The sequence below is a fragment of the Sorex fumeus genome, unplaced genomic scaffold (assembly GCF_029834395.1).
Source record: "Sorex fumeus unplaced genomic scaffold, SorFum_2.1 ptg000061l, whole genome shotgun sequence".
Classification (NCBI taxonomy): domain Eukaryota; kingdom Metazoa; phylum Chordata; class Mammalia; order Eulipotyphla; family Soricidae; genus Sorex; species Sorex fumeus.
The window spans coordinates 36,636,773-36,649,281 of NW_026606118.1; the positions used below are offsets into that span (position 1 = coordinate 36,636,773).

Here is a 12,509-nt window from a genome sequence, read left to right on the forward strand (position 1 = left end):
AGCATGGTACTAGGGAGGCCAGAGTCCAGGGTCCAATTCAAAAGACCACTTTGCACTATAGCCCCATCCTAGATTGTGTTGATAAACCTTACCAGTATTGCCTGGAATATATGCGTGTGTGTGTGTGTGCGTGTGTGTGTGTGTGTGTGTGTGTGTGTGTGTGTGTGTGTGTGTGTGTGTGTGCCCAGCAGGCTATGTGCACAAGCCATTGAGCAAATAAGCACATTGAATCTATCATCACTGTTCATGACAAAAATCAAATGGCAGTACAATTGACGGAGGGCAAGCAGCATCTTTGTGAGCAAAGAGGAGCATGAGGATGATCTAGAATACATAACTCGCGAATGAAAGAAATCTACTATGATTTAAGCTGCATAGATGTCGCTTGGCTTCTGCATCTCTATGAAACTGCATTTATCCAACCCATGCACTTGAAGAAGGCATGCAAACATTTAAAATTTACCTTGCTTTCATACTAGGTTAAAGGAAAGAGAAAAAAATTACTTTAATTGCATTTTTATTTGATAAAACAATAAATTTTCATCACAATTTTTATAAGGTAACTCAGCTATCAAAAAAGGAATATAAAAATACTAACAAAAAAGAAAACAAACATGCCCTTGATGCTCTACAAAAAAAATAGAATTCAATGATGACCATCCCCCCTCCCCAATTCTACCCAAACATTTTTATTTCTGTATATGAATTTCAAGTACTAACTTCTACCAATCTTAAGAATGAGAAAATGTATAAATGTTGCTATTCTATAGATATATTAACTAATACACACTCACATATATATGTATATATGTATACATTTTCTTTTAGAAATTAGAACTTAAAATATATGTAAACTGTTATTAAATCTGTGGGAAAGAGTTTAACATGAATGCATGATTCCTTGATTAATCATGCATAATCAAGTCATAGATATGATACAAGATATACCTAAATGTTTCTAAATAATGTAAAATATTATATCATTTCATTGAAATATTATAATTACAAAATGATATACTATGAAAGAAATCTCAGTAATAAAAATTCATAAGATATGTTCTTTGAAAGAATACATAAATATATCTTAATGAAGTTAAATATACACCTTTGTAGTTAATTCCTGAAAACCACTTTGGGGTAAAATCAAGTTATCACAAAACTGAGCAAGACTCTATTTGGATAAATTTATTTTGGCTCTATTTACTTCAGCCACTGAGAATTTGATTAATGGTTTAAAAGTATCTTAGACTCAATTTTTGGATATCTAGTATTTATATATTTCCTGGCACATAAAAAATTCTCAATAAATACTTGATTTAATACATAAATTTTTGAGCAATAACAAAAATTACTATGTAAATACATTTTATTTTAAAAGTTCTTTTCTGATAATATGCTTAAATATAACCAAAATACTTTACTAAATACAAAAATGAGCAAGATATAATCTGTAATTTTTAAAATATAAATACAAAAATCATTTTAATGGAAAGCAAGATATATTAAAATTCAACAAAAATTTAAGGAATAAGTAACTAAACATGAGAATAGTATGAGAAGAGAAGGTATTTTTTTAAATTTTTTTTTTGTTTCTTTCTTTCTTTTTTTTTTACAGTTGTAGATTTACAATTTTTTGTGCTTGGGTTTCGATTATACAATGATCAGATACCCATCCCTCCACCAGTGCCCATTTTCCATCACCATGGATAATATCCCCCCACTCCCATCCCCCCACCCCCACCCCCGCCTCTGTGGCAGGGCAATCCCCTGTGTTCTCAAGAGAGGGTATTTTTAAGGCTTTATTTAAATGGCTTCATGGAGCGATAGCACAGCAGGTAGGGCGTTTGCCTTGCATGCGGCCAACCAGGGTTCGGTTCCTGTGTCTCTCTCGGAGAGCACAGCAAGCTACCGAGAGTATCCTGCCCGCACAACAGAGTCTGGCAAGCTTCCTGCCGCGTATTTGGGATGCCAATAACGGTAACAACAAGTCTCACAATGGAGACATTACTGGTGCCTGCTCGAGCAACTCGATGAACAACGGGAGTGCTACAGTGCTATTTTTAAACTCAAATAAATATCAATGCAGATGACTATCAAAATAGATCACCTGAACCATAAAGTTTATCAACTTATGCCTTTAAAGTATTGGCAATTAGATAGTTATTTGGTTGAAGGGTTTAGATACAGGGAAAAGAGTAAGCCTCATTCTGCATGCTAGCTGTCGCAAGTGAGACTGAGGTTCTACTTATTATTTTTGGAAACGTGGCCACAACTGGCCCCCATAATTTCAGTTATTCTGAGGTCAAGCCAAAGTGTCACTTTGAAGAATGGAAACATGGAAATAGAACTTCTGGACATATTTGAAACTAGCAAACAAAATAAAACAAAAATTAAAAACACCATACTTTATATGTGTTGTAAGGGTCTACATTTTAATGAAAACAATCCATCCCATTCTAATAAAATAAAATTAACATCTACTGAACACCAAGTTCTCTACAACTTTTATTTCTCATAGTATTTTAATAGTAAGAAATAAATACACTGGAATCTTTTTTGAAAAATACAATTGCTTTGCTTTATATAAATAATAGAAACTATGAGCTAAGATAGTTTCTTATCTAAAAAAATTGTAAAAAATATGTTGCCATGGATATGAGAATAACTAATATAGCTAATATAGCCTTATAGTTAAGCATAAGAGAAAGCTCTAATACATTATTATCATGATAAAGCTAAGCAATAAAGTGGGATATATTCAGAGCATTCTGAAACACTAATCTTCAGAACAATTAAACATGTCACTGTGCCACTGTCTTTAGCAATGGTGTCAGGAAAACAATTATAAGGTCCATACTCAAATCTAGTTTTCACCTGTAATTATTTTTTATAATTGTGTTCATCAGGAGAATTTAAGGAGAAAAATGATTCTCACCCAAATCCACAAAAAAGATATCAAGTTTATCCTTTGATTTCTCCATTCTGGTGTTCTAACTTGCCACATGATTTTTTTCATTAGATATTTATGTAACTGAAGATCATATGGAATTCCTCTTATAATTAAACTTCAAGACTCTAGTGAACATAGTGGCCATTTAATTAAAACTTAATCCTCAACTCAAAATATGCACTAAATTACCTCAAGTTTCTCAGTGTTGGTAAGCCACCAAAATATATTTTGTCATCTGCTTTCAAGTCAAGACCAAAGTTGTTTCCTGGAGATGAAGTTATAATGTTCTCTTCCTGGTTAGTATCTATATCTATAATCGATATGTTCGCTGTAAATGAGATAAAATATTTAAAATTTTATTTGAGCAACTTTAATTACATGTATAGCATTGCTGATAATCTAAAATACACTTACATTTATGCTTAAATTAACATTGACTTTTTCAAGTATTTGCATTATATACAACTTTAAACTGCAGAAGTAATAGAAGTCTCTCTTCAATTATTTTTAAAAAGAAGATGAAACTAACATGTTTAATACCAAAGACACAAACAAATGAAGAGAGAAGTTTAGATATATACCAAACATAAAATGGATATGTGGTTTAAAATAAAATAGTTTCTAAATGCTGAGATAAAAAATATAATTAGGAGTTAGATTGTTAACAATAAACATACTAAATCAATGGCATACATTCTATGCATTTCAGGGTACACAGAATGAATAGCATTTAAGTTTATCTGCAAATTGATGTGGATGAAATGGCTGTGCACAGAAATGGAATGTTTGTTTCTGTATGATTATGGGATCCATATCCATAGCAAATTAAATTCAGGAGGTGTTTGAGAGGTATGAGAGAGGTACAGTTCTCATTCTTCAATGATTTTCTTTTGGGTGTCTAGGGCTGTTTTAAAAATGATGAGGATCAGAATTCAGAAACAGGAAAAGGTTAAAAGAAAGACACTTTGTATTGTTTGATTCAGATAACAGCTTCTTATTTGACTGATTCCTCCACATTATCTTCTTTCTCAAGAGTTAAGCTATACTCTTAATTATTTTTTTTCTTACAATATTTGCTTAGTTTAAGTCTTTAAATGCTTCATATATTTTGGATCTGTGGAGCATGTTGAAGCATCAATTCATTAATATGACAGATTTTGCCTCTAAATCTTTGCCTTGTTAGGATCCAAATTAGTTAAAAAATGAAAATAGACAAATAAGCAGAGGATTGTAAGGATATACCTAAATGTTTATTCTTTGAAAAGCTATATTCTTGGATTTTTTATTCAAATAAATATGAAAATACCAAGGTAAGCAAAGTAAAATTTACATCTTTATTTTTATGACTACCTATGTTTTCAACATGAATCCGAAGATGGATATGAAGAAAATGGTAATTTTCAAATTTATCTGACCACAGAATATTAATTCCCCTCCCACATCATTTAGAAAATGCTATTTTGAAATCAAAGAGAAGCATCAAACTCAAATTTCCATTATAATCTTTAGCCTAATTCCAAAAGGAAGTGAAACTAAATAATTGTCTTATAAAAGTGGCCATAATAAAATACCCAAGCCTAGTAACACTTCAGATTCTTTAAGCAGATCTTTATAAAAACAATGAAAATAGCCTAAAATGATTTCTCTGTTTAAAATATTTATTAAGTTTGATTTATAAATTTAATTACTTTCAAACAGATGTAAGTTACATGCACATATCTTTTTGGAATGATGGCTAAATTAAAAAACAGTTTATAAGACTACTTTCAATACATTCTTCATAAATATTCCTTCTTATCCAGATCAGCAAAGAATTTTTATATGGAGCTGTTTAGTGGAACATGAAAATAGCCTCTTTATACAGGCTGGTGCGTATTTTAATGGTATTTGTGAAAATGAGATTCTGCTTCTCTATCAAGGCAAGGCAGTGGCTGAAGGTACTTTTCCTCCTTATCCATGAATGAATATATACATTTTTAGAAATCACTCAAAGAAAAACTGATTAAAGTGCAGCCACACAATTGAACTGAAACTCACTATCCAAAGAGTTAACTTCAGCAGAAAGATTTAGAATGGTGTATTTTAACTGATTTGAAGGAAGAGTTTTACTCTATCCCTCATGAGTAATAGAAATGAAGTGGGTTTTGCAACGAAATGCCAACATTTGCTTTTATTTCTTGCTCCATTTCTTTCTTTTACAGAATAGCTATTACAGTTTCAGAGTTGATGAGTTTAGGCATCATTTATTGGTAAGCAGAGAATTAAGAGTTTTATTAAACACTTAAATATGGAGAAGATGCTTAACAGTTTATAATCTATGCTGAGTTGCTATAAGTGAGTTATTTTTATTTTGAATATTCTTTTCTTCTCTCGTTGAGGTTATTAAAGATCTCAGTGTTGTTTCCTTGGAGCATATGGCAAAATTCTATTAGTCACTGTGATTCTACTGAGTCTTGAGGAATATGGGGAATGCCTCCTTAAGGAGTATATTTTGTTTTGTGGAGCAATGCATTTATGAGTATATTGAGAATAGTTCATGTAAAACAAATAATCTAGTCAATGAAAAGTTGCAATGAACCACAAAGTTGAAAGTTCATTTGAATTCCTGACCAGCTACTCCTTGATATATGAACTTGTTCAAATTTGTGTGCAAACCAAATAGGGGTTTAATCTTTATCTTGATACTGATCTATGTAGTATTTGATACTCTAACTTGTGCTTTCTTTTATTTAAAAAGCTTCCTCCTTCGGTTGGTTTTCCTAATGAAACCTCTCCAGTGTCTACTTTTCAATCTTTTCTAATCCAGGATTATTACCTAGGTCTTATTTCTTTGAACCTTTCTAAAATGTTGATGTTTATTAATGTCCTCTAATATGGAACCTTACCAGGTTTTTACTTTTTTTGTAAACTAAAATTTATATCTACTTATGAAATGTTGACAATTCCAAAATATCTGTGCTTGAAATTTACTTTTACCTAAAACTCAGTCAACTGACACCATCAACTATGAGATGCTATCAGCTTTACCTACTCCTCAGTGTTTCAAACTAAACATAAAACAAATCAAAATAATTATCTCCTGCTACTACTTATTGTCACTCCTGAATCTATATTTATTTTATTTGGTGGCAGTACCCCTATCCAGTCACTTAAACTAAAATTGTTGCTTCTTTTTCTATTCCACACATAATCAAATCAATAAATAAACTCATGTACTATTTTTATTTTATTTTAATTTTGCTTGGGGGCTATGTTCAGAGGCTACCCCTAGTGAATTACTTAGATGTTACTCCTGGAGTATTTCAGGGACCACGTGGGACCAAGGATCAAACCTCCATCTCCTGTTTACAAAGCATGCATGCTAACCCTTTGAGCTATCTCCCCAGCTCATATCTGTTCTACTTTTTAATGGTTGTTTTACCTAAATATAATTGGTCTATTTACCTATATTTGAAGCCTACAGTTTAACAAGTTTTGAGATACGCATACACCTATGGAGTCATCATAAGATGATACAACTATCACCCTAAAAGTTTCCTTTGCATCCTTGTATCTCCTTCCTCCCCCTCTCTAGTTCTCATATCCACAGGTAGCTCCTCTCTTACTTCTGTGACTAAAGATGAGCTTAGTATTTTTAGCATTTACTTCTTATATAAATGTATAAATGTGCTCTTTTAACTCCTTTTTCCCAGAAAAATTATTGAACTATTCCTCTAGTAATGGTCAGTTGCTTTTGATTGTCAATTATGACTTTATTGTGCAGATATACAACAATTGAGTATAAATTCACCTGATTGGATATTTCAGTGTATTTACTTATTTATTTTGTTCTTTTGGACTACAACTGCCCAGTGCTCAGGGCCTACTCCTGGTTCTGCACTCAGGGATCATTTTTGCTGAGGATCAGGGGACACAACGGAGCAATGTTGGGGATCAAAACTAGGTCAGCCACATGTAAAACACATGTCATACTCACTGTGCTATCTCTTGAGTTCTTAAAATGTTTTACTTTAATATTAGGAAACAACCCAAGTGTCCAAGAACAGACGATTTGATAAAGAAGGCATGGCATACATACAAAATTGGATAAATGCTACTTGGCTTCAAGAAAAGATGCAATCATGCAGGTTTTTGCTATGCATATGAATCTGGAGCTTATTATGCTGAGCATTATTATGAGGAGAGGGACAGACACAGAACGATCTCTCTCATAAATTTTTTTTTTTTAAAGACTCAGTTACCTTTTTTTAAACACTTTTTTTTTTCTGTATAAAACTATTTTGTGGCTACAACTGATGCCTGGGGCCTTATGTGGATATTCTGGCATATGTCTTCACAAATTTTTCAATGATTATCTGAGAGGGAAACTTTGTGAATACACTATTTTTTTTTCTAGGAAGTTAAGTCTTAAGGCGCTAAGTCTTGGAGAAGATGTGACTTTGGAAAAGTTGTTCAGGTCTCTCATTCAGACTGTGACTGAGATTTATCAGTCCTCAATGTTAGTTAGCCAGCAACTCCTTGGGTACAGGGCATGAGACTGTGTTGGTATCCCTCATAGCAGGGATGAAGTACAACAGCACAGAATTGGGGCTACTCACATTGCAAAGGTCATGCAGGCTGGTTACCTCAGTACACTCACTTCCCAGGGATGACGGAGAGTTTGACCAAGATGATAATCTTTTTTGGAACACTTAAATTTAGATGGACATAATCATAACAAAGTTCAAGGCTGATAAATGCCTTAAATCCATTTCACTGGATTTTTTTTTTTTTTTTTGGTATGGTCAGAGTTTTCAAAACCTCTTAAGAGCAGCCCCAGGAAAAAAAGTCATGCTGTCTTAGATCATTAATGGACAAGGAACAGAGGTAGATCTCCTTCAGGGACTTGCTTTTCAAGTCTTTAATCAGCTGATTCTGCTGGGTGACAGTATCCAATCTTTTGTCCTTGGCCTTATCTCCATAAATTCTGCAGTCTTGACCTTGACCCTGACCTTATCAGTAGCCCTAATCCCTGATGCTGATATCCATGATTCCCAGTCCTTGTGCTCAAGGCATTGCTGTAACATCAGTATCTCCCTACCATGGTGTGTCTTGGAGAACTTCAATAGCTTTGATTTTTGAGTATAATGAATAGAGCTGGTATGATTCTGGTTTGGTTCTTTCAGGTGTCATGAATGAACATTTCAGAGTGGATTGACTGGCTCATGTGGTAGGTATAAATTTAGTCCTTTAACAATCACCATGTGTGGATATATTCTTTAACATTCTCATCAGTAGTAAATATTTTTAATTGTACTACATCCTTAGTATCTGGGGGTATGCTCTGTCTTCTAAGTTTAGGTGTTCTAATCGCTGCATAGTGGTATCACTGTGTGAATTTATTTTGCATTTCCCTATGCATCAAATACCACTACAGCTCTTATTTCAGGCCATCATTTTCCCTCCTGATTAGACTACTATTAGTCTTCATTGATCACTCTAACTTCAGTTTGGTCCACTGAAATCAGTCATTTTTTTCCTACTTTCTTTTTTTCTTTAGCACCAATTTTATGGTTATTTTTTCCTTTAGTATATTCTTTCAGTAACCACTGATTGCTCTCAGGATTTCGATCAACTTATTATAGATAAAACTGTTTTTTTCTATTCCTACTCAGCAACAATTATTAAAAATGTGTTTATTATTCTATTTCCATATCTATTGCATATCTGATGATTCACACATAATTACTTGACTATCAATTTACACAGTTTTACTAGGATGCTAAGGAGACAGCATGAAACTCAGAAGCTTTCCAGGAATCATTTTAAAAATCTGCATTACATGGTGAAATTCTCTGACATATTATTGCTATCAAAGCCCCCAGACCCCCAAAAAATAAGTAAAGAAAAAAAGAAAAGGAAGTAAAATATTCCCTTTCTTTTTAAAAATACTTAGCTTCTACATAGAGTGTATCATGAAACTCTTTGATATTAAATTGTATAATATATTTCAGGGCTGGAGCGATAGCACAGCGGTAGGGCGTTTGCCTTGCATGCAGCCAACATGGCCGACCCGAGTTCGATTCCTCTGCGCCTCTTGGAGAGCCCGGCAAGCTACCCAGAGTATCTTGCCCCCACGGCAGAGCCTGGCAAGCTACCCGTGATGTATTCGATATGCCAAACACAGTAACAATAAAGTCTCCAATGGAGATGTTACTGGGCCCGCTCGAGCAAATCGATGAACAACGGGAGGACAGTGATGGACAGTGACAATATATTTCAATGCCATTTTTACTCTCTCTTTTCATGGATGTTGACTAATCTTTTATTCTTCTCACTCTTCACCTGGTTTACTACAGACTGCAGTAGCATCTGAATGGTCACAAATCTACTTTCCAATATGCTCTTCAAGAAACTTCACTGATTAACAAATCTGATGATGTGACACTCTTGATTAAAATTCTTAACAGTTCCTGGTAGTTTTGAGAAGGAAGCTGAAACTTATTAGTTGAGCTCATAAGGTTCTTTAAGAACTCGCTTTATATCTGTCTAGCATCATTTGATAATTTTTATACCAACATTAATCCTGTTGGGTTCTGGATCTACTGTCATTGCTGTAGCTTGTCTCAGAGAATGTTGAAAAAAATATCAACACTGGAGGAATGGAAGTATTCTTGTAATAAACAAAAATTCTTGTAATGAGAAAATGGTGGGTTAATAGATCAAACATTATTCCTAATCAACTACTATGTACAACCTCTAGCATTCAAATATGCATTGTAGCTCCCTTATGAGGGAAGAGTTTATAAATCAATGCTCCAATATATACAACTATAAAAATTAAGGAGTTTCTCCAGGGTTTTTTATTCCAAGAAAAGCTAGTTGAAAATATTATATTATGCCCTGTTTTCAGGTATGCATGCAATTTCCCTGGAATGTCCGTAGAGCTTCATTCCCCTCTGTTTCTCATGCCTTAAGCAACTCCCTTAGAACTGACCTGTATGTTAAGTTAAATAACTCTAAGATTTCTAGCCTGCTTTAAATGTATCTATGTAGCAATCAGTTTCCTGTCCCTTAATCATTGATTTACTTACCCTTCTCTCATTCAGCTAAAAGTTCCTTTAAGAAAAGGAATTGCTATAGATTTTATTTGCTTCTTATATAGGATTTAGTAGGTGCCTAGTGGGTATATGTGAAATGAAGGATAATCCTTCAGGATGATGTTATTTAAATTTTCATAAAATGTTACATTGGTACTGTCAAAATTAATTAGGTCTAACTCTAAGCAGAAATATTAAATTTTCATTTGATGATATTTGTAATGTAGTACAAATGAGACTCACACTTAAATAACTGAGATAGCAATAGTTCAAATAATGTGCTTAAAAAGCATTAAGAAGTAACAGACAGAGATTTCTGTCACAGTTATAATATCTTGTATGTGAGACCTCATAGAAATATGTCAATATATTTTCTTTTCTCTAACACATTTTGTCTATGAGAGAAATATCAGTTTATATAAGTAAATGGAATATTGTATGTGAAAGAGTTTTGAAAATGTCTTAGGACCATTAAAATATCCTGTTATTATTAGTCAGTTACTAACATGAATAGAAGCAAATTGTGGGCATTTTAAAAAGAAAACAACTGGTATTTGTGTTCTACTATTGCTAAAAATTCTACCGACGGACAAATCTAAGAGAAACACCTCAGCAAAATAAGAAAATAAAAACATATAACCTTTTTCAAATCAACTATAGGATGTAATTTTACAAGTTTTATGCTTTCAAAATAAATTCTTAGTTTCAAAAGAAAATGACAGAGATTCATTTGGCTCTTCAATCAGTTATGTCTAACCCAAAACACCTATAATCTAAGCTACATAAATGACTGTATCAATTTTTCACAGAATTTTTGAGTACCTAAAATTACAGTGTCTCTCTCATGTTTAGGTACAGGGAAGCTTAGGATCTCATGATTAAGGTATAGTGCTTCATAGCTATAAAAACTCACCTTGTTTTTGAGTTCTTGACATGGTAAATGATTTCCATTTCCCATCATTATGGTTTTGACTGCTGATAACAGAAGCCATTCCTGAACCCAGATCATAGCTGACTTTTATGTGCCCATCAGCGAGCTCCACACTCATGAAATCCCTCTATTAGTAGAAGAAACATACACTGGTGATTAGATATACAGAGAAATTTGAGTAGTCACTTCATGGATTTTAGGATTGGGCCTCATAACTAAATTACTAAATGTGTTGCTTAGTAATTGCCAACCATTTTTCAGGCAGGATTTGTGATACTATTTTGTGAATGCTCTTGGATGTGATATTATGGTACAGATGGCCACAACTAAATTACTAGGATGTATCCTTTTATCATAGTAATATAGTCTGATTCCTTAAGAATATATAGGCAAATTAAAAGGTATATTTCTACTAAGAAACACTGACCTGGAACAAACACTAAGTACATTTTAAAAATCACCTTTTAAGTTAGGCCTCTAGAGGAAAATCAAGAAAGCAATTTTCCTACAAGGGAGGAATCTTTACTGTTACTTTCTTGAAGAATTAAGTGAAAACAAAATCTTTACAAAGGCAAAAAAAAAAAGAAAAAAGAAATGAGAAGTAATGTTGAAAATACATAGTAATTAACTTGTGTTAGTACTTAAAGATAGCATGAAAAATAAAAGAACCCAATTTATTTCACCATACCCTTAACTATCAAGTGTACTAATTAGCTTAGAATCCTTTTTAATAGTAACTAATCATTTTACTAGTAACAATTATATTAAAGTCCTATGGAAAAGAAGAAAACACATTTTGAATCATAGAACGTCTGCGATGCACATCTTTACCAGATCTTGTGTGGCAAGATATAATATCAGGGCATTTGAAGAAAATGTTCTGAACTTGAACATGACTGTGGAGATGTTTGGGTACCAGCGAATGGGTCGGCTGACCAAGGCATAACCTTCTCCATCAAATTGGATTGTTCCTTCACTGTCTTCTACCTGAGGACTGAAAGCAGAGATGTTGCATATAAATCACACCATTTTCTTCTGGGTCGTTGTTGTTCAATGCATCAAGTTGTCCTCAGAAACTAGACTATAAGCTGTTATATACAGCAGGAACCTACCATGATATATCTGGATTCTTAAACGTCTCCATATCTTTACTGTAACTCTTTTAAAAATATTTTCCTACTTTTGTTTATTTGATTTTAATTACTGTGACTGTTAATTGTAAGGCTTCATGAAAATAATGGTTTAACCCCACACTCTCTATCAGAGTGTCCATTTTCCCAAACCATTTTCTCAGGGTCCCCCCAATAAAATCTGCCCCCCAACCAGCCCATGGTATTAAACTCAGTTCTATAGACCAGATTTCAGATTCTATTGCCTCTGATTTGCTTAAAGATTGTGCCTTTAACTCACTATGTTTCTTTATATCTTATATGTGATAGAATTACACTGTATAAATTTCTCTCCTTCTGACTTACTTTCTTAGGGAATATAACCTCCAGTTCCATCCGTACAATGTACCTCACTCTCTGGGACCAAACAATCATCAACT

General features: G+C 33.3%; 1 protein-coding gene across 1 annotated transcript in view; it reads right to left on the reverse strand.

The window, feature by feature from the left end:
• The window catches only part of LAMA2 (laminin subunit alpha 2), a 647,398-nt gene that overhangs the window by 43,966 nt on the left and 590,923 nt on the right, over positions 1-12,509 (reverse strand). Inside the window, exons 50-53 of the mRNA XM_056126014.1 lie at positions 11,792-11,954; positions 10,943-11,087; positions 3,140-3,278; positions 464-475 (exon numbers count right to left, since the gene is read on the reverse strand). Of these exons, the coding sequence (XP_055981989.1) occupies positions 464-475; positions 3,140-3,278; positions 10,943-11,087; positions 11,792-11,954 (459 nt within the window). The remainder of the gene's footprint in view (positions 1-463; positions 476-3,139; positions 3,279-10,942; positions 11,088-11,791; positions 11,955-12,509) is intronic.